At 43.4% G+C, this 23,914-nt stretch overlaps 1 protein-coding gene across 2 annotated transcripts in view; it reads right to left on the reverse strand.

Annotated features, from left to right (window-relative positions):
* prdm16 (PR domain containing 16) overlaps positions 1-23,914 on the reverse strand; it is a 170,293-nt gene that overhangs the window by 103,041 nt on the left and 43,338 nt on the right. For both annotated transcript variants that reach the window (XM_062392558.1, XM_062392557.1), the window contains exon 2: positions 9,413-9,885. In XM_062392558.1, the coding sequence (XP_062248542.1) occupies positions 9,413-9,885 (473 nt within the window). The remainder of the gene's footprint in view (positions 1-9,412; positions 9,886-23,914) is intronic.

Raw genomic sequence — 23,914 nt, forward strand, 5'->3', positions numbered from 1 at the left:
CAGTTTGTGACATTATTGACACAAAATTGTGTTATGTATTCACACACAAACACACTTCTAGAGGTAAATATCCAGGTCTTTTGAGTCACTTTGGAAGTTCCATGTCAGCAGTAGGTGATTTGTTCATTTTCACCAAACTTGGTGTGAATAGTATTTTGTATGGCTTCTCCAAATTCCAAACTTTTGGAGCTGATTGGTAGGGGTGAGTGTGTGGGGGACGTCACCCCAGCAGTAGAGAGTTGAGAGTATCTACCAAGTTTATACTGACCTCTGCTTGAAGGCTAAAGACTCTGATCATCACAATTTAAATGACTAGCTATTAAGTGCGCTGTCACTATGATTAGTAGGGGGAATATTGCAACAAATTGAATTAGGCTATGATATCTCATAAATGAAATGTTTGGGAAACATATTTAAACTGTTATTTGTCGCAGTGACACAATAATTCGTATTGTATTTAGATATTATATCAATGTCCTTTAGTCTGGGAAATAAGACAGATTTGGGATTTTGTGGAGGGTGGACCAATGCCCATTATGATTACTGGATACAAATGTATAAAAAATGTGCACATAGACAGACACACACTCAGAGAGAGAGAGAGAGAGATATGCACAAATCTCAACTCTCTCAGAACCTCCTTGTTGTCTCATGCGGACAAGACGCCATGTCTCGCCTCCAATGACAGTGGTGGAGAAAATGAGCGAAAATCACTTGAGCGATTCCAAAGTCTTTCCAAAGTAAAGACAACCCGGCGTGTTCGACACTTCAACAATTCAACACTGTTTTTACATCTGATGTCGTCATCGAGCCCAGCTTCTCACTCTACCCTGTTATTCTAAATGAGCCAGTGAAGGAAAGAATAACATGGGAAAATGTCTTTTCCCGGCCTGCCTGTGTCTCTTTATGTTTGTATGGATGTATGTGCATGTGGTCTTGGGCAGTTACAATTTCTGTGCAGCAACACAAATATCACAATTATCTGGAGAGGTTAACAGAAACAGGAACTCAAATAGCAGAGAATAGAAAAGTTATATCTGAATTTTATTAGTTGAATTTTATGCTGCTTTATACTATGAGATGATTGGTTAATAGGCGCCTCTCCTCCTAGAACAAATAATGTGCTCATAAGGGCCCTTGATACTCTGATCATGAGTGTTTGACTCTGACGTAGAAACACACTGTGCAGAAACATTACTCTTTCCACCTCATAAAAAGTAATTAAAAGGCACAGCCATGCACAGTTTCTTTTGGAGCTCCCTCCTCATGGATCATGGTCCACAGTTTAATAAAGGAACTGCAAGGAGTTAACGAATATAGATATTTCTACTGCCAATTCGTTTGGGCAGTGTTGTGTATCTGATTATGGAAAAAGGCAATCACAACAGCCACGGGAACCTGATTAATAGGTCACCACCTCCTGCTTGAGTCACAGAAATGTTAAGCGGCGCAAGGGATTGAGATTTATCGTGAGGAGGAAAGAGGAAAGGGAGCGAAAATGGAAGAAAGGGTGAGTGATCTGAGACTAACAGAGCTCTTCCATTAGAGGGCCTGCACCTATACATGTATATACACACAAATAACACTGTCCCACAGATGTTTCACATAAAGCACAGCAGACACGTCAGAGCTGAGGTAAGGTGAGCCTGGTTTTGGTGTAATCACCCTAGCAGCAATAGTTGGGATAGCCGAAAATAACATTTCTACATAATAGCATGAATCTAATCAGCTGCATAAACTGCATTTGACAAATGTCATCATGTTCCACTGTGGTAAGGAGCAGTATCATTGTCTGCTCCTGCCCTGAGGCCCAGACTCATGGAACTATTCGTCAGAGCAATGATGGGGTTACACGCGGAACGAAAAGAGAGGGAGAGGAGTAAAAGGACAGGAGTTACCTGTGCTTTGCCACAGAGGACTGATGGGTCAATGACAGGGTTTTTAAATTAATGTTTAAAGCACGTCTGCAAAGAGACGCCACTCAATAAAGGATAGCATTGTGGTGGAGATGCGTGAGGAGACTATGTGTGTGTGTGAGTGTGTGCGTGTGAGTGTGTGGAGGGGGGATGGGGGGGGGGGCATATTCGGGCAAACAAGAGGTCCCATTGAGAATGCTTGGCTAGAGTGGCTGAGGTCTGAAACCAATGACCAAGTAATAACAGCCCAAATCCCAGGGACAATATTTGTTGAGTTCCACTCTCTTCAAAGACGGATGACTTTGACCCACGGATTTCCTCGCGAGCCTGCACACCTTTCATCCGAGCCCTGCAAATTAATTTATTAACTAATTAACAGATGTTGGTAATGAGTTATGAACAAATGATAAGGCATCAGGCTCCTAATCAAACCTGACATTTAATTTGCTGCCCTGCTTCCTCGTTATCAATTACCGTGTTCACTGAAGATAATTGACAATGGTTTGCGCTGGGGCGCAGAAGCTTTGTCTCTAACAGCTTCTTAAAAAAGCCCAGCACTGGTGTGGGGTTTCTAGGGGCAACAAGGACCATATGTTTAATATTAGATGGAATCTGTTCCAGTGGAGTGCTCCGAAAGCTGGGAAAATTGGATTAAATTGGCTAATGGCATGTTTAAAACCTACATGAAATGAACGTGAATGGAAGATATTACAGCAACCAGGGCTCAGGACTTGTGGTGTTACGCTCTTTTTTAAATGTTTTTGCTCTGTGTGTAAACTTGGGGTTTCCGTCAAAGTCAAATAATGAAGACAGAAAACCACACGCTATTGGTCAATACTGTTATTAGAAACCACAGGTTTGATATTCCCTTTCATTACAATGTAGGGCTAAGAGCATGCGAGCCAACGTAACTTCTTAAGTTAACACATAATTTCATATCCATAGAATCCTGGCAATTTTTTTTTAGATTGGAATAAATATATTGTGGAGGCACTATTTTCACAAATTCTAAAGATTTGGTTAAGATCCAAGCTTAACCACTGATGAAAAATCAGGGCACTTCATGTGTAATGTCTGTGACACTACCTCAGCACATTGTGTAAAATAGTCAACTGAGACTAGGTTAATCACAATTCAGGCAGATTTTCTGTGCCCAAGTTCTGAGCTTCATCCTTCTATGCAAGACAAGGTATTTTATTCACGGCTTATTAATCTAAAGCCGTTGTACAGGACTGGCAGCAGTAGGGGCATTGGGGTGAGTGACTTAGCACTGACCCTTTAATATCTTATTAACCCTCTACTTTCCAATGAAATGGTATCTGAGAAGGTAAAGCTGAGGAGGCCTGCTGTTATTCATGCTAAGTGGCGTTATGAGAAGGACTCTCAGCTCAAGGCCCTGCTCATCAGACCATGGTCCTGATTTGATTACTAAGAGACATGATAATGACCCCATTTATGTAAAAAAGCTTCCTGCCTGATATACAATAGTCTTCACAGTAGGGGTTAAAGTCAAGTCGAGTAATATTAAGACTGAGTGTCTGAAAATGGATGACGAACAAATGGCGTCATGTAGGATTGAGGTTTCTTGTGTTATGCTTAGTGAATGATCACATTGTCCGACCTTAACCAACACTTATAATTGAAACATCAGAACATGACTGCCACTGTGAGAACACTGGAAAGCACATTAGTCAAATAAAGCAGAAAAGTACCCTCTCACATTATCTCACTGCCTCTCTGTCTCATATGGTCCATTTGCTTGGTGTGACTACTGTCTCTTGGCAGTTCCAGGGAGTTTTCGCCTTATCAGGTCGGTACCAGTCACCTTAAGGGGCCAAACATCGAGATAAAGAACACCTTTCTGTTGAAGGCAAACAGATCAGACATGTTGCAAGCTGCACCTTGAATGCCCTGTTAGGATATCTTGCAGCATAAGTACTTGGCCATCCGCCCTCCTCAGGAAAAACACAAAAGGTTAGCAAACACTTTAGAAGGCCCGAGGTGGGTCAGGACAGATAAGTGTCAGGGTGTGCCAGAACTTCTTCTCCCTAACGTCAAGAGACAAGGACGTTAGCTTAGCTCAGCGATTAGGTCGAGAACAAAAGAATCACAGCGTTAGCATGAATATGAGGTGAAACGCCCAGGATTTCAAGCCGCACAGAGGGCAAGGGAGGTGCATGATGCCATGGCATGATGGGTATCTGTCACGTAGGACCTTGGCGACATGAGAGTGCCCGCCAGACGTCTTAGCCTATCACTTAGTCAACAGAGGGGTAAACAGAAGAGCCAGCATACTTTTCGCCTCTTTCCATGAATCACTGGATGAATGGCGCTGATATGGAAAATCACCCCACAAAAAGTAAACAGAAAGAGAATGAGGGACAAGGAGACAGAAGTTTGCCTGGAAACAAAGTCATCCCAAGGTCCACTGCTGCAGACTGACAAATCTGGCTGCAGGGCTGACATGGACTCTACGATACATGTTTTATTTTTTAGTGTGTGTGAAAGCACTTGTGTTGACCTTGTCCAAAGCATCTACATCAATGCACATCCCTAAAATCAAAATGCACATTATGTCCTTCTCATATGATGTCTGAGAATATAAATAATACCCTGAAGGCATTGAGCTCTTTTCACTTTACCTTCTATAAGCAGATAATGCCAGAGCACAAAATTGCCCCTAGCTGAATTAAGCAAGTGACAGTTGGGGAGATTTTTACCACGTCACCTGATATACAGTACGTTGACCTTCAAGCTAGTGAGACGAGTGAAACTGAGCGAGACAGAATAAACCTTGAGCTCTAGAAACAAAGGATAGTGAGATAAGACAAAGCTTTAAGGTGTTGGAGGAGTTTTAAAAAGCCATGATTCAGAGTGCAAAGATACACCCAGTGGTCACAGGGTTTGGAGAAGTGAGAGTAAACACCATTAATAACGCATCTGGAGGGCTTAGCCGTACTGTTTGCTTGACCTCACAAATATTCAGAATACAAATAGAAAAGTAACTTTCTTGAGTTTTCTACTTAAAGACAGTTACTGTCCTTTTTGTTTAGCATATCATTTGTTAAAAAAAATTGTATATCTTTATTTCTGCATTTCCTACATGTAAATCTGAAGTTTTTGTTCGTATTATTCATCACTTCTGCCAAACATATCGGCAGATATGTCGGCCGAGGGGGGCTACATCAGTGAGTCCATTGAATGCCAGTCAATGAAGACCACAGTACCTCCAGCCATTGTATAGTGACATGTCTCTATCAACAGGCAAGTTAGGCCAATCCTCCGAGCAGATAATAGCAGCAGTCACAGTAGATCCCCATGCTGGACTCTCTGAGGGCCTCTCCTCACTCTGCTGGCTCAGGCCTTCCTATCCTGAGGGATTGACAGGCCAACTCACACATACACACACACACACACACGCACACACACACACACACACACACACACACACACGGTAGACCTAGGGCCCTGGCGTTCTATCATGTTGTGCAAAAGGGGGAGCATAATGGTTTTTAAATGGATGACTCTGTGCCGGCCCAGAGAGGGAGTCTGAGACAGAAGAGAATGGCCATGGCCTGCAGCAAAGCAGCTCTTATATTAAGCTGTCCGTCTCACTGAAATGAGTATGAGTTAACACCTCTTCCAGTTCCCGATGCCCCAGGACAGACAATAGTAGGCTTCCTCTCGCCGTTCCTCTTTCTTCTTTCCCTTCAATCCTACCCGTTCTCGGTCTCTCTTTTCATTATTCTCTCCAGCGAACTACACCGACCGCTCAGATATATCCAGAAAGCAACACATTGTTCTTCCACCATGAGATTGTTAGATCTGTTTGGCTTCGCTGGGAGACCGCACTGCTTGCAAAGCCAATATAACGAGTTATGCCAGCCTTAGTAAAAAATCCACAGAAATGCAATCAATGTAGTTAAACCTTTTGGGTTTTAAGGGTACAACTGCAGATGGTGTATATCATTGTTGATTGGTGTTTTTGCATTTGTAAGGATTACATAGCTACAGTGCATGTGGAGTACAACCTTTGATTTCAAGATACTTCAATCAACATCAGCAACTAACTGTGATTTATTGATTAATGAAACCACAGTTGAACTAATTGCTCTGATAAGTAAATTCAGCACTTAATCTATTTTGGTTTCCCTGGAAAGAAGAGCTGAGTTACAGTGTATTTTAAGACTTCTTGGATAGATATGATCATATTTACACCTCCGATGACATCATCTCTCATAACAATTTCCCCTGTTTGGCAGAGAACCAGCATAACACACAGATTTCACAGAATGTCCGTGAACAGTGTTATACTCCTACTGTGTTTCTGATGCTGTGAGAAATATGTTTTGTTTTTTTTACATCCTATGTCTTCCTCGATCCATCCCCATAAATCCTTGTTACGCTCTCATTTCTTTTAACATCTTTTTTCACTCAGCCATTCCTCTGTCGGTCCCTCGCCTGTCTATTTGTCTAAGACCAGAGGCAGTAGATGAGTGGAGGGGCAGATAGTTAAAGGGGGAGAGAAAAGGGGGTCCATGGGACTCCTAGGGGAGTCTGATGATGACTATCAACAGGCTGACTGTTATGGCTATCTGTGATAAGAGTCTGGGAGAGGAGGGCCCCTGAAGGCTTCCAGCCCCAAACCAGTCTGGATATCTTAAAAAAATACTATAGCCTGAGCCAGAAACAGTCCTCTGACGACCTTACAGGAGAAAGAGGAGAAGACGGATCAATCGTTACCTTAAGACAAGTTGGAAGGCAAGGATCAAAGATTTTACCTCAAGAGAGGATACTGGAGAAGATGGCAACTTGGAAAGACAAAGGAGATTGGCCTGTTCTGAAAATCTCCTGCTGTGATGTTCAAGGTAAACTCCAGAAAATGTTGGACCCTACTGTGCGTACATTCTCCAGCTTTCATGTTCACTGCTATACTGATCTCAAATAATTGTATTTTGAAGATTTCACAAAATCGTGGCAAAGTGATTGGGGAAATCTGACCTGTGTACATGTACATATTGTTAAGCACCTTACCAGGGGCATATGGCCTAATATTTGTGATATGATTATCAAATGGAAAGAATTCCTTCAGAAGTGCATAAACAGTCGTTTTGGCTCAAAGTGCCCAAAAAACTAGAAGTGCAGTATGCTGTCTAACCCTTTTTGAGTCAGTGTGCGTGTGTGTGTGAATGTATCTCTTTAGAGCTGAAGGTGGCCTTTTTTTCCTACAAGCGAAAGCTAAAGCGTCACTGATGAATATTCATTAGTCGGGTGTCTGGGGAGAAAAAAGGAAGGAGGAGGAAAACTGAGAGAAAACATGAGAGCTACAGGGAGAGTGTAGCTTTTGGAGAGGCGCCCTTTGCACCCCGAATGGCTAGCCATAATATGAACTTTAAAAAGGAAAATGTTCGGCCTGGCACACAGCCACATAGCGTGTGCCTGTGTGCTCTAATCGCCTGCATGCTCCTACAACTGTTAAGAAGGAAACGGAATGAAAAAAGAAGCGAGGGATTTGGTGGAGACCAGCAGCGGGATTTCTCGAGACTGAACCTATTGAGGAAACCTTTTGAGATTCCTTTCAAATTTTTGTCAATGGCCGATTCATGAACATTATTTGCAAGTGAGGTTTTTCCCAGAGATATTAAGAGTAGATCTCAAGAGGAACTGAAAACAATCTGCTGTGTGGTTTGATAATACAACTATTAATGTCAGTTTTAAACACCTTTGATTTTACACTTCCACTAATTGTAAACCAAATATCTCTCTTTCTATTTAACTTGAGAAAATTGGGTAACAAACTTTTGTTATAATGTTAGTCACATTGTCCTTGCTTTACATGTAAACTGTAGGATTTTCTCTCATTAGTTTACATTCTCTATCAGACTTACATTCAACATATATATTTTCTTAAAACACCCCAGTTTATTAGTGTTTCCTGAAGGCACAGTTAACAGACACTACACTGGCCCATTAGCATCTGTGTGCTTCTCCCTATCGAGCCGGATGAAATGTGTGATCTCATCCACAATGTCATCGTTTTCAAGACAGTGACTGATGAAATACCAACGTGATTTGATGAAATAATGAAGAAAAGGAAAAAAAATGCATTATGGAAAATTTAGTGTGTTCGTCTGTAATCTCTCTTAGTTTGCAAATCGTTTTTAAGTAGCATTTCAGACATTGGCTGACGATCTAAAAATGAAAATAATAATGAAGAAGATTCCCACCCTGACCATGTGACCCGCTGAACAAGGCTTAGTCAGAGGAAGAGGGAGAAAGGGGAGGATCTCTGCCAGTTTTCTGGGCTTTTTGATTTTTAGGGAAAGGATAATGATTTACAATAAAAGTTAAATGTTTAAGCTATCAAATGTTTATTTTTTATTAATTTCATGTATCAGGCAGAGACATTAGAGTTTTTGTAAACATTGGCAATTAGGTAAGCTCCTCACTATACTGGGTTTTAGGGGGTCGCTTTCAAACAACGCTTAGGTTTTAAATTGCTATTTAATTTGGAGCCTTTGGCCTTTAATAGGTTAGAATAGTGCGAGAAATCTTGAAATGGCCTGTCGGTCTTCTCGCAACTTGGTGAATCAGCTGATGTGGAATTTGAGCACGTCATGTCCTCTCAAACATGCCTTTCAAATGATTAACTCTTCCAAGTCCTTATTCCTTATTACATACAAAAGTAATCTGAGACCATGTGAAAGACCTGTCCCCTAAAAGTGAAGAGTCGAGGAGTCAGTGAAATGAGAAGCAGGCCAGTAGATTTCATCTCTGATTAGGCATCTTGAGAAAAAAAGAGGGAGAGCGAGAGACAGAGAGAGAGAGAGAGAGAGAGAGAAAGAGAGAGAGAGAGAGGAAGAGGGATGGAGGGAGTGAGAGAAAGAGAGGTAGATCAGGAGATCCCTTTTTTTTCCTAATGAGCTTACTGAAGCAACTTCAATATCCTCTAATGTCATGTTGAAATGAAAATTAATAGTTCAATATGCAGCCACCGCATTGGGCTATACGCTTCTTCCATTTCCATATCGGATGGCGTGACCAAATGAGTGTGCTTGCTCGGACTGATGCCCAGAAAAGCTGATACCTCCACTAATCAGGCAGATTTTTCCATCTGACATCGCTGTGCTGCTGGAATTCTGGACGAGTGCGTTTCTGTATATGTGTGTGTGTGTGTGTGTGTTTGCAGGAGTCAAACATGAGGTCCCATCGTACAGGGGATGCAAATGGAATGGGCGTCTTTACTGATGAAGAGATGGATTCCACTGAATAAAGACTGATGACTGGAATTGTGACAGCATGAATAAACTTACCCTCTTCAGTGTTGCTTCATTGTTTCTATAACTCTCTATATATCAAAGCTTAAAGCTGCATTTGGTTTTGTGACACCAACAAAGCAAGTGGTCAAAATTGATGGACAGCCATAGTGAAATGAAAAGGGTAAAAGAAAAAAAGGTAAATACAAAACAAAGCAGAGTAGCCTGGCTGTTTCCTACCTCCCATCCAAAGGAGCTGTCTTTGCCCGTGGCCCCATGGTGCAGCGTGCTGTGCAGGCCAAACCTCTCGCCGGCACCAATGGGGCTCTTGGCCCACACGCCCAGGCCGGCACCGGGCACAGAGGACTCCCGCAGCTCCAGCTCGCCGGGAATGGGAATGTCGTCAGGAATGTAGACGGGCGCCTCGTACGGCGAGCCCTCCTTGGGTGTGGTGAAGTCCTGGTCATTGCTGCTGCTGTTGCTGTTGTTGTGGAGGTGGTGGTGGTGGTGGGTGGCGTAGATGTGGGGGTGCAGCAGGTGGTGGTGGCTGTTGTTGTTCGGATGGGAGGGAGTCGGTGAGGGCAGGGGGGACATGTTGATGACGCCGTCCTCCGTGTCGTCTTCCGGGCTGTCAGCGCCAATGCCACTGCCGGCCGCCAAACCGGGGAGGTCGGCCTCTGTGTCGTACATGCTGTCCACTGGCTCACTGTCATCTGATAAAAGACAAAGAGAGAAATAACTGTCAATACCTTAGGCCGGTGGAGGAGGTGTAACATAACATAATTGGGAGAGGCGGTGGTCTAGTGGCAGAAACTTGGACTATGGGCAGAGAAGGTCTCTGGTTTGTCTCTGGTTCGACTCCATGGAGAGACAACAAAAGACGAACCTGGATTGATCTGTCCAAAAATCCAAGAGTCTCCCTACCCTGTCCAGTGCCCCTGAGCAAGGCACCTTACTCCCCCAACATCTGCTCCCCGAGCACTTTAAAAGTGGGGTTAAATTTCCCTACCTGCATGAGTGTGCCTTTGCATGTCTGTGCATGTGTTTGGGACTAATAAATGCATCTTAATCTTTAATCTTAATCTTAATACAAAATGTCTTTGGACATCAAAACATTAACTTTCTTGCAACTCCAAATATTAAGTTAAACCCCATATTCAGCACTTCCCATGACTTCTTGAACCCGAAACTGCCCACTTCGATTTCTAAACTTTTAAGCCGGGTGAAACCACACTGTGCAATGACAGCGTTTAGGGGGAACAGAACACCTTTCCATCTAATGGCCTTTAAAATGCAAACTTGACCGTTTTTTTTTTTTTCACAGGCTGTCTGCGAGGAGCCAAACACACGAAGAGAAGGAGCTTCAGGCCGGCCAAGTCCTCGATGGGAAAAAATCTCTCATTTCCATCGGTCACTGCCGTCTGCCAGCACTCATTTCACAAATAAAGGATCCGTCTATCACTGACCTGGTTAACCTCATCACCTATCATTATTGTCATGTCCACAGACTGACAACATGATTGTGCCTGCGCTCCAGGATCCCACTGGTTCCAACATGAGTGAAAATTATGATGGGAACCTTCAAGCGTGTGTATGTGTGTGGATACACATTGCATTTGGCTCATCCCATTTCTCCATGTTTTTTGTGGAGACGGCTCAGTGAGTGATATGAGGAGCCTGTGTGGGGTATTTGGGATTTTTCACAGGAGCAATATGTGTGTTCCCTATTTGAACATCAGTATGCACCAAATTGCACACACTCATAACTATCAGTCCCCCAAATATGCCAGATGTTTACAGAAAGATCCATAATTTATTCTCTGAGAAATTAACAAGAAGGTTGAAAAGCTATCTATCTCGCAATGTTAAAAGATTTAAATAAAAAGCCCCTTGCCCAGAATACAAATTTGAAAAGTTAAATCAAAAACCATTAAAAGAAAAATAGGATTACAAATGTGACCAGACCTCTGATCAGGCTGAGTCGGATACATTTCTGTAAGTGCAGAAAAAGTTCAGAAGTTCAAGTCTCAGCCTGGGGTCTGTTGTATATATTTGTTTGTGTGTGTTTGTCTGAGCACATCTTTGTCTGTTTCCTACTTTTCGTCTCTGGACGGATCGGGCTGTCTTTACTAAAGCACCGCTGCTGTTTCACTATCTAAACACAGGGACTGGCAATCAGCGGGCTAACTAGGCCCAAAATTACAGCAGGAGTGGTTTCAATCAAGCTCTCTCTCTCACTCTCTCTCTCTCTCTCTCTCTCTCTCTCTCTCTCTCCCTCTCTCTCCCTCTGCTAGCCTCCATCTCACCCGCTGCCAAACCTGCCACTGAGCGGCAACATTACATTAAAGAAATGCTGCTTGTTAGTCCATGGCAGTTTGTTGGGTCACAGTGGAACTTTGTGGGTTTAATTTCAATAAAGCTTCATGAAAATGTAACTGCACATAATTAATTAGTTAAAAGATCAATTCATGTGTTTTTTTCAGTTTCACGTGCACATTCATGTTCAAGATATACTTTTTGTATGTGCCTAGGCAAGGGGGGTGGGGGGGGGGGGGCGTTACACTGATTGATTGTAAATTGGAGAAAGATTGATTGAGCTAATCAAGGAGGCAACGACATTAGGAAAAGAGCCATCGCTGAATTTATACAAAAGCACATTCATCGCACAATGGGTGAGTTTTTTTGTTCTTTGATAAATATTTGGATTGCTGCCCAGTGACAGATGTGGACTGTGAAAGCTGTTAAATTAACTGACATGTAAGTTTTAAATGTGAAATGTGAAACTATGAAAGCATGCGACAGGGGCTTTTCAGCGGCTGGCAATCCTGCAGCCTGTCCATGCAGATCCGGGAAACTTATCATATAAAGCTGCAGCAGTAAAAAACAGCCTATTTTATGACAGATTTTGCGTCATCCAGTGATTTTGACTGGAAAAGAACCCAATTTTTTTAATAGTCACTGTTTCATAGGGGCTCAGACCATGCATGCAATTAAGCCTTGGAACGTGTGAGCCACAAGTAGCTTCCACTTTTCACAGATCAATTAAAGTTTTTATAACGCAGCCCTATCTGCTGCTCCCTCCCTGCACAATCAAAAGTGTTTTCAGGCTATTAAACACTTTTCTTTTCACTCACTTTCTCTCTTCACTCCCCGACTCTCACTGGCACTTGACCCATTCAGAGCAATTTTGACAAGCAGAGAGACAGCCCTGGAAAATCTATTAAATAGCATTTGGCTTTAAGAGCCTCTGAGCACAAAAAAAAAAAAAGAGCACAGATAACTACGTCAGATAATTGAGTAACAAGGACGAGGAGGGGAAAAAATCTCCTTAATTTTAATGAACCAAACATCTTTTGTGAGACACATAAAGTAGTAAAGTGAGGCTGGAATGGTGTGGCTGTGTGATATTAAACAAGCTTAACTCTCAGTCATAACTTTGTTAATTCATACAAAAAAAAGTTGCCTCGAGAGTAAACAGGGACATTTGTAGACGACTTGCCTTTAGAGACAAGCCCCCCCCCCGCTCTCCTCCCCTCTGTAATACAAGTTGAATATGTTCGACCAGCGCTGAAAAAAGTTGCAGATGAGAAAAGTAAGCAGGAAAATAATGAAAGGGGCCAGGAAGAGGAGGAGGCGAAGAGTCTAAAAACTGACGAGTGAGCTGCTTTTAAACAGCTGTATGTTAGCTCAGGGTCTCTAAAGACCCAGAAAGAGATGTTAGATTCATCTCCCCGAGGGCTTCTTAAAAAACACCAGAGCCAGATAGTGCCTTCCTCTCCCTGGCTCCTTATGTTGTTCTTTCTCTCTCTGTTCGTCTCACCATCTCTTTCTCTTTTACGGGGAGCTATTTATCCTGATTACATCAGGGGTCAATCATTAATTCGCACCTTGGGGGTCCGGGCGCTGGCTGCGGCTACAATGGGCTGCTTGTTCAGCGGCTGTTATTCCAGTGGAAAACTACGCTGCTCAACCTGAGCGCCGGGGCCCAGGCCACATGAAGGCATCCCATTTATTTGATAAATTGTAAATGCGTGCCATAAACGGAGCTCTTTGCTTTGTAGCATGGCTTGCAATAACAAAGATTCGGGGGCACGTATGAACAGATGCAGGCTATCGCACAAACACACATCTGTTTGCAACCGCAGGAGCTGTTACTGTACTCTAAACACATGTGCAAGAGATCAGATGGTGTTGTAGGTAAAGATGATATCTCATAATTACCGCGCGTCCCAGCGAAATTACAAGATGTGACATAGATACGACATTTATAGACAAAGAATTCTAAATTGCAGCCTGTGCTTAACGATGTGAAATATTTCACAGGACGAGCCCAGAGAGAAAAAATGTCCAGCCATTAAGAAAGATCTGAGTTTATATCCTTCTGAGAGTCAAAAATAAAAGAAATAAAAAAAGTAGAAAAAATACTACAAAATAATGAAATGCTGATAACACAGTAATCAGCGTTGCCATGGCAAAATAACTTGACACGGTGCTGGAAATCAGCGGTTTAATCGAAGGGCCTTACAACAGGCAAATTGTTCTGTGGTTGTGTTTAATCAGAGCACTCTAGACTTAAATGCAGAAAGATAGAGATCTGGAGTCATTTTCTGCCGTCTGCCTGGACGCACACACAAACACATGTGCCTTGTGGCATATAGACTGAGCTGTATTGTCAACGCAGTCTGGGCAGAAAGAAACAACACTGACTCCATGCACTAATTCTCAGAAGGAGCCTATAAATAAATCATCAGATATAAAACAGCCCAATTTCTCTCTGCAGAATAGGCAGTCATGCCTTCGTTGAAACAAATTGTAACTCCTTCTAACGTTGCATTTTCTTTTTTCTTATAAATACAGGGATGTACATATTGTAAAGCACCGCCGACCACAGGGCAAAAATAGATGCCAACAATAGCTTGAGTATTCGAAGCCAGGTGTACACTCGAGAGCCAGCAGCCCAGTGGAGTCATGGCTATGGCTATGATAACACCAGGAAAAAAAGGGCTGGAAATAGGACGGGTGTGCCAACGATGGCCATCATAAAGCACACACGTCTTATTTCCCTCCCTGCCTCCCCTCTCCAACGCACACAGAGACTGTATCTGTGTCTGGCCGTAAATTGATCTGGTTCAATTCAAAAGGAAAGTCAGCCACTGATGAAAAGAGAGTGTCCAGGGAAAAGGCGAAAGTATGCAAAATTCTGCACCGGCTCCAAATATGGGGAGAAAAGATCGTCTGGTGAAAGGGGGAAAAAAAAAAATGCAGGCAGAGGGAGAATGTGTGGACCATGACAGATATGAAAAATGGGTAGCTGGTTGAGCACTAAATGACCAAACATTTTGATGTGGGAACTCTGGGAATACATGTGTGAGAGTCAGAGGGGTGGTGTGGAAACCCCGAGCCTAATCTGCTGTTTGTGCCGCTATATTGGGTCAATATGGTCCCACTTAGTTTCATTATTGGGCCAAAGAGTGATATTGGTACCTGTTTCTCTGTAGTTAGAGGGTCTTTGATGATTCTCCACTAAAGAGCCTCAACACTGTGCTTTCAAACAGGAGGGGGGGGGGGGGGGGGGGCAGAGGAGAGAGGCAGCTGCAAATTAAAGGTAGAGTCGCTGAGAGGTGAAGTATTGTACAGAAGTGTACTTTTACACCGTACCGTATATTCAAAATGACGTATAAATGGAAGCATGTGACGAGGGTAGCAGCCAAAGGTGGGCGTTCGGGGCAGAAGGTGCATTCGGCGCGCACGTTTGTTAGTGTGCGTGGAAGTCCCGAGGAAGTAATGAGTGAGCGATGGAGCCACAGTCAGCTACAATACCAGCGACGCCGTCCAAGGGAGAACGCCACACGTTTTCCCCTTGTAAAAGCACCGGGGAACATTTCCAAGCAACACTTTAAATTACAACATGGCTTCGGAGCGAGGAGGGGAAAAAAACAAGAGGGAAGAAAGAAGGCAAGAAAGAAATGGAAAAGGTGAAATTAAATACAACAGGCTACCAAGTTTGTATTCCACACGTTCTTTGTGCCAGTTAAACTGGATATTGTTGCTCACCAACATTCAGTTGTGTGTGTTTGCACTTGCACTGCCATCTTTGTGTGAAACATTTTAGGCCACGACCTTTGACTGGATATCTGATATATCTGATACATGCAAGGGGGGGAGCTATAGCCTGTTCAATGTATCTATGTTCATTTCCCTTAGTTATTTCTTATAGGCGATTTAAAAGATGTTAAATATTCGTATCCAACGAATATACTGGGATCTTAGAGAAACTCCTGTAATCAAAGGTGGCTCCAGCATGTTCCTGGCTTACTGGCTGCTGATGGTTTCTGATCAATATATCATCGATGTTTTCTTTCCCCAAACAACATGATTTTGAGTTGTGAACATGTTGGATGTCTTTCATATTTGATATCTTCATAACACTACATGACCAGAGGAGCCTTGAATTGGGAACACCTCCACCTTTCTCCCTGGCCCATATCGGCCCAGTCAGCCCTTAACGTGGGACCCAGTTTACTTCCTCTCTGTTGAGGTGAAGAGTGAAAAAACAATAACAACTGCACTTTTGGACAATTGAACATTTCCACATAAAAACAAAGACAACACAATGGAATCTGGTAAACGAAGCTCAATAAGGAGCCAATTGGAGATTTTGTGAGTTTTTATACGTGAGTGTGCACTTTTGTGTTTGTGTGTAGCGCCAATACAACAGGGCTGATGTATTGATGTGTTCTTTGTGCTGAGCAGCCTAGAGGCATTCTGTCCTCCAATAATGTGTGTGTGTGTGTGTGTGTGTGTGTGTTTGAAAGTAAGAGAGTGAGAGCATGAGAGAAATTAACCTCCTAGGCAAATAGAGGACAGCAGGCGACCTCCTGCAGCTGACAGCATGCGAGTGTGTGTGTGTGTGTGTGTGTGTGTGTGTGTGTGTGTGTGTGTGTGTGTGTGTGTGCGGACATGTGTGTGGTGGCCCTGTGCTCCCAAGGGTCCCAGGGCCCAGGCTGCTGCAGACATTTATTAACAGGGCAGATTAATAGCACCAGGACAAAACATGTTCACAAACATGATAAATATTAAAAATAATCAATATTGAGTTACATTTGCCAAATTGAGTTGCAAACATCCCCCAGGGGGGAGAGAAGGAGAGGAGTGGGTGAGGGGTGGCTCGAACATGAGGATGGAAAAAAGAAAGGAGCACGAGAAAACAGGATGAACAGAGGAAGAGAAGGAAAGGGGGGGTTGGAAGGTAAAAATAACACTAGATAGTGAAAATGAAGAATCTAATACAAATTTGAGAAGAAACGAGTGAAACAGTAAAATACACCTTCAAAGTAAGAGCTTGTTTCACATCCACACATTGCTACAGGGACTTTCTCTTTCCACAGTGACCATGGGCTCGCTCATTGTGGGAACTGTTGGGTTTCTATACTATTATAAGGTCTCAGCTCTACTCTGTAAAGTGAGTTGAGGCAACGCATGTTGTGATTTGGCACCATGCAAACAAAACCATCATTAGTACTTGAAAACTGTGCACAAACATCACCAGGTGATGCAGCAAAGTCTGATGCATGACGACATTCAAAAGTTATGGAAATTGTTAAAATATCTCATTCCCACTGTTTTCTAATGAACTCCAAGGTGAGGGGTGTGGCTACTATAAATCAAATATTTAACAAAGATGCCCTTTACAAACTAATTGCTACAATAAGGTGAACGACTCCATTTGTACCAGATAACATGACACCTTCCACTGCAGCAGCAAACTACTGTACTCCTCCGTGTCTCTTTCTTTTTTCTCTTTTCATCTGAGTCCATGTGAATGCATGCGCGTGTGTCCGTGTCCCGACACCCACTCCCGGTGCAGCTTCATTTAGCGAGCGGCTCGGGAGGCCAGGCAGCCGCAGCTAAGGGAGCGCCGAGGCAGACAGCGTGCAGAACAAACCCATCCATTCTTATTAACAAGGGAGGAGAGAGGGTGATCTTGTGTGAACGGGAGCGTGCACGTTTTTTTTTTTGCGACACCTTTTGTGTTAGTGTTAGTCACAGGTGTGAAATTTAATGAGTCAAGTTTTTTTTTCTGGTTTTGATTCAATAAGATCTCATGAAATTATGACCTTTGTACCGCGAGTCTTCAAAACAATAAATTAAATGTATTAATTATATTATAAATGTAATGTGCATTATATATAATATGAGGATATATGTGAATGAGAGGAAATTCGTGTTAAGTGCAAAACATGATTTATTTTAGTTGATTGTATTTCACTTTCCTCACCATTGTACAATTAACTAGTACTTTCAGACAGCAAGCCCCTGCAATATCTGCAGGCTATAGTGTTTGACTTTCTTATTTTTCTTTTGAAATTGCAGCACTCATGTGTGTGTGTGTGTGTGTTTGTGTGTGTGTGTGTGCGCGCAACCTCCCAGCTTTTCTGTTCACTGTATACAGTAGCTGTCTGAGGTTGTACCGGTGTGTACGGAGGGATGTTGGTTTAGATTGAGGAGGGGATGTGGTGTGTGTGTGTTTGTGTGTGTGTGTGTGTGTGGGGGGGTGATGCTATTCACCTCTGCCACTGGAAGCAGCCTACATCCATACATCAGTCTATTACTCTCCAACCTCGCTTCGCTCCGCTCCTCTCTTCTTCTCGCCCGCTCCCTCCAGTCATTAGCCAGTGAATTAACAACAATCCAGTGTGCTATTAATCACCCTGACAAAAGTGTTAGTATTGCCTGGCTAGGCTGACACGAGGCCGCGGAGGATGAGGAGGAGGAGGAGGAGGAGGAGGACGAAAGGGGTGGTGGGGGACTATGGTTGGAGAGAGAGACACAGAGAGAGAGAGAGAGAGGTGGCTGGACGGGTCATGGGAGACTAGTGAGTCTGAACCGCAGGATAAGAGAAGAGAGAGAGAGGATGGAAAGGTGTAGTAAAGGAGAAGAAGATGCAGAGAAAAGAGGACTGTTTTATGTGAGTTGGCGAAGTTTAAGATTAAGACTGGTTCTGGTAAGAAATTAAATCCATAACATGAATAGTAAATGCATATATCTACATTTTTTACTTTTCTAGCAATATTAGCCATTCAAGCCTCATTAACACACACACACACACAAATACACACACCCAGGGTTCAGTATCTTTCCTAAGGACACTTTGACATGAGTATTGGAGAAGCAAGGGATTGAACCCACACCCTTTTGGTTGGTGGAGGCCCTGCTCGACCTCCTGGGCCACACCCTCCGAAAAAATGGTATAAAAAAAGTATAAACATATTGGATTTGAATATACTGTGTTTATAAAGTCTTTAGAGTTTTAGCCATTATTTGTGAATTTGTGTTTTACAAGATTCCATAAATGCAAAATGGATAAAACTAAAATACCCCGACAGGAGGAGGAACAATCTAAAACATTAAAAAAAGCATCTATTCGTTAGAACAATAGTAAAAACTGTACGTCTGCCTTTTACCTCAACTCACAGCCGCCGAGAACATGACTTTACCTCCCAGCAGCCCATCTACGACTCCCCCCCCTCTTCTCCCAGAGTCAGACCACCTGCTGGGAGGCCTGAGCAGTGGACGTCAGGTGGGTCGCGGCCGTCACACAGTCCCATGTCATCAGGCTGTCACAGTGAATGGAGCTGACATGGGAGATATGCTAATCCACTTAGCTTCAAACTCAGCCAGGAGGCCGGTGCACAGTGCGACCTCGAATCGCAGCGAGCAGAACACACACACACGGGAACACATACATGCACACACACCTAACTCAGACACATTTAGCCATTCAACGCTGAACTTTCTAGAATACGTATATAAGATTAAATCAGATGAAGCTTGAATATTTCCTGTGCAGATATTCAGCTGGTGTTCAGTACATTACAAATTACATTGTACAAAACAATGCATTAGCAGCATATATATATGGAGTTGAATATCTTTATTAAATATAGCTATATATAGCGATTTTGTGATCATATCAACTAATCAAAACTGTATTTAGTCCATGGGTAAAATATCAAAAGGTTGAGAATTACAATACAGTAAATTATTGCACCCCCCCCCCACACACACACACACACACACACACACACACACACACACACACACACACACAGACTCTGCACCAAAGTGATCAAAGTAAGCCAGCAAGCAGCTAGGTGTCAGAGTTCAAAACTATTGCGCCACTCAGCCAGATGATATCTCAAACCGATCCATCGTATTTCCCGACCGTGACTTCCCCTATTAGGAGCTGTGTCGGTCCTATTACTAATCTGCTCACTATCCCACAGAAACAGGAAGGAAGAGAGGGAAACAGATGGGAAGGCAGGAGAATGGCGAGCGAGGGACACAATGCTCACGGCTCCCTTCCTCCTCCTCGTCCTCTCTCCCTCCGTCTCCCCTCTCTGCTCCGCTCGCTCGCTCTCGCGCTGTCCGTGGAGCTAGAGGGAGCGGAGTCTCACAATCAGTCTGACAATACTGTATACAAGTGGTGGTGAACAATGGAGGCCAACCACAAAGAATTCTGGGAACAGGGGCACAGCCTTCTTCTCCTTTGGGTGGCTCCCGCATGCCGGACCCATCGATACACATCGGCCTGCTGAGACTGGACGGTGCCAGAGACAGAGAGAGAGACAGAGTGAGTGAGAGAGAGAGAGAGAGAGAGAGAGAGAGAGAGAGAGAGAGAGAGAGAGAGAGAGAATATGAAGCTGCCACATGAAGGCTGCATCGCGCAAATCTATTTGTGTGTGTATGCTTATGTGGACATTTTAATAATCAAACAGTTTCCAAAATCCGGTGCATGTGCATGTGCACACATACACATGTGAAAAGATACACACACACTTTAAATCACACCCACACACAGGTTGAGTGTCAATTCTTCCCATAATTAGGCCACTTAATTAACACCCAGAGAACCAGAGTGAACCGAGGAAAAGAATGAGGTGCGTGCCGCTGTGTGTGTGTGTGTGTGTGTCTGTGTGCGTGTGTGTGTGTGTGTGCATGCGTGTGTGTGCGTGCGTGTGTAGTTGAGTGGTTCGGCAACACAATGCAAAGCCAGCAAAAATAAGTGCAAAAGTATTTCCCATTGGATGAAGAAAATACTGAAACAAGAGGAAAGAAAGATAGTGCAATTGTAAGAGTTAATAAGAGAATGAGAGAGAGAGAGAGAGAGAGAGAGAGAGAGAGAGAGAGAGAGAGAGAGGGAAGCAATTTTGTCCCTCTCCTCTTTAAGTGAGCAGGGTGTGGGGTGAATGCGGTCCATTTGGAAATAATTGGCTGGTAATTAGGTGGGGGTCGACAGGTCGATTTGGGAACAAATGGCTGTCTTTAGCTCAGGTGGCCCTCCACGCGAGATAATGGGACCTTTACGTCCCAGCCCTCCCTCCCTCTCCATGTCCCTCTCCTCCTTTCCTCTATCTGCTTCTTCTCCACTGTGTACTGTACTGTAGCTTCAGGGCAGAGGAAGAGGGCGGAGGATTGGAAAGAGTCAGAGGATCATGGAGGAGTCAAAGGAAAGATCATTAACACAATTAATGTGATGTACCGTACATATAAAAACGTTTATTTCTTTTTCCTCTTCAAACTTATGACACATTGATTCAGATGGTGTATCCTGCTTGCTGTCCGCGTGTTCCCCCAGACAAACACCTTAGCATCCTATCATTAACAGGATGTGGTTACTTACAAGCCCCCCTCCTCTAGTATCACTTAGCATATATTTGCCTCTATTCCACTTGAAAAGGTGGTAATAACCATATCTGCTTTGATTGGCCTTTGGAATTTTTTTTTACAAAGGTTGCACTGGAAAAGCAACATTTCATCTCTTTATTAATCGTCCCACAAACCAGAGATAAACATCGTCAAATTCTGTCTATTTCAGCAGATTTCTCAGCAGCAGCCCTGTTGGTTTTATGGAGACTGTACTGAAATCTAACAGAATTAATATGCAACTTATTGTAATCCAAAATCGACTGTGCATGCTTGACCTTAGCTGCTGTTCAGAAACTCTTTCTTTTGACTAAGAATCAGCAGCATCCAGTGCACAGCCCTGAGCCAATGATGGAGTGGAAGTGTCCCAGTTTATGGACCCCTGAGTTTTACTTCTGTGCCACTAGTTTTTACTTAAAGGTCAACTGTGTAGGACTTCAGGACAAATGGTAAATTATAGATATAACTATGGTTTTAGCTTTAATACCCGGAAAGAAAGGGTTGTGTTTCCATTAACTTAAAGTGAGCCCCTTTATATCTACCTTTCATGGAGTCTGCCATGTTTTACTACAGGGTCAAGATCAGCATATACAATGGTCACAGCTACAGGAAACAATAATGACCACAGAATAAATTGCCACTAGGTGATGTCTACGATAAATGTAACCATGGATCGTACAAAAGGTTTTAGAAATTCAATGAGAGAGTAAAGTAAGAATACATGTTAGATCACACAAAACAAGTTTGAACTTACATTCAAACAAGACAACAGAAAATACTGTTGGTGCATTCATAACTCTTTTCCCTAACAAATTTCAGACACAAATATTCACAGACTAGGAAACGTAAGTACAACTGATCCCGCACTTAAATAGTGTGGTTGTGTATTTTCGCCCGCCCCCCTAACTGCTGGCTTTCTCACTTGCTCGCTCTCTCTCTCTCACTCTTTCTCTCTCTCTCTCTCTCTCTCTGTCTCCCATCCTCCCATTCAGCCGGAGTCTTGTTTGGCTTCCTGCTGTTTGTGTCCAGACACGGCCTTGATTTGAATACTGATTCCCCATTGATAGGCCTGCACTTCCGATCTAATTAACTTGTTTTGTCTTTGGCTAAATGGAAACGTCCGAGGGAGGGTGAGAGCAACAGAGAGGGGGGGAGGGGGGGAGAGAAAAGAGGAGCGACACCAAATAGACGCGCTGTAAATAACAACAAGTAAATACAAACAGGACGGAGGTTAAGGAAGGACATGTTTAAAAAAAAACTCATTGTGTGCACATCTAAAGGATCGCATCTGCCTCAAGGATACACATTCATCAGTGAATTGAATCACTGAACGTAAGAGACCAAACACAGGCAGGGAGCTCTGCAGTCAGGTTGTAAAGTGCATGTTCCCCGGGCTGAGTTGTGACCGGAGCAATAAACATTGACTGCTGACACCAAAGTTCTTCAAAATTGTGATTAAAAATAGCAAGTGTCAACTCATTTAAAAAAAAAAAGCTGTTAAGCCAGAGTTGCAACTGCGTGGTAATATTTGACACATTATAACAAAGACTTGGTAGAGAAATAAAAGAGGATTTTCGTTTATGATCATTTTATTTGAGACAGATGTCTGCCGACTTAATGTCCAAAATATCAGCGCACATCAAATGAACGGCTCCCTTCGATTTAAAGCTCAGTCCAAAAGGGCACACAACTCCTCTTCGCCATTCAGAGCTGCAGCACATAACTAGTGTAAATGTGTCTTTCCCACTGTTTATCGACCTCTGATCCCCCCCGGTGTGCATATATTCTGAAAGCCCAAGCTACCTATAGGAGGACATATTGGTGAAGAGGGCATAAACATACAGTGAGGCTCAGAGGCTCGTCAGACAGACACGTCATTGTGCGTTGACAGAGAGATAAGGACAACAAGAGAGGCTCCTGACAAGAAAAGAGCAGGAAGGCAGAGGGGCGGGGGTCGGATAATGACATATGACCCAAAATAAACTGCACAAACAAAAGAAAGAGAGGCTGAGATGGGCTGAGAGGAAGGGGAGGGGGGGGGGGGAGAGATGAAGGGAGGATCAAAGGGGATGTCCGCCGCTGATACGCCACCTCAGATAATGTGTAGCGCAATTAGTGCGCTGCGACGATTTCCATTAAGGCTAATCAAATATTTATACTGCCTCCTGAGCATGTCACAATGCTGCCCTGGCCCTTCATATCAATGTGACAAACACCTAATGAAAGGGCAGGCGTACAGACAGGGAGGGCGGGTGCAGAGATAGACAGATAGAAAGGGTAAGAAAGAAAGAAAAGGGCGAGGTGGAGAGGTGTTACAGACGCAGATTTTGCTCTGTCTCACTCTTTCACATTTGGTTTGCAAATGGTCGGGCCTCTGTCATCAATTACAAGGCCAGTCTGGTGGCAATGAGTGGCTACGTGTGTGTGTGTGTGCGCGATGAAACAAGGACGAGGCGGCGCGGATGCTGCCTCACCGAGAGCCATTAATCAAAGTGAGGCGGCTACAGAACCAGTCCAAATTGGGCTCATCAGTCTGGGCATAAAGAGGAATCAAGGTGCAAGGACGGGGGAGAGGGAGGCAGAGACAGCGGGGGGAAGTAAGGATGGAGGGTGGGGGATTAAAGAAATTGACTTTAATACTCCCCCTCTCTAATGAGGTAATTCCCCTCAAGAAAACATTTGTTCTTCTCTGATAATGATGAATGATGAATTTTCACCGAAACCTGTTCAGATGTGATAACTCGGATTTATGCCTCCACCTATAATAGCAGCATATCAGATTTCTTATTGTAAGTCCCGCTGCTGTGTTCAAAAGTGGGATAACAATATTATCTCATTGATATGACTCTTCATTCTCTGGACTGCTGCTTTTCAAACCGTTAGAACCGATACTGCTCTGTGGTATTATTCTACAGCCCGACTCCGCAGCCAAGTGCAGACAATTTATGTTAACATTTACACAGGCTACTTTCCTTTTTCCTTTCTTTTTTAAATATTATGAGAGCCGTACTTTAGTTTTCACACCGAGAGATTTTC

Source organism: Platichthys flesus, chromosome 7 (assembly GCF_949316205.1).
Source record: "Platichthys flesus chromosome 7, fPlaFle2.1, whole genome shotgun sequence".
Classification (NCBI taxonomy): domain Eukaryota; kingdom Metazoa; phylum Chordata; class Actinopteri; order Pleuronectiformes; family Pleuronectidae; genus Platichthys; species Platichthys flesus.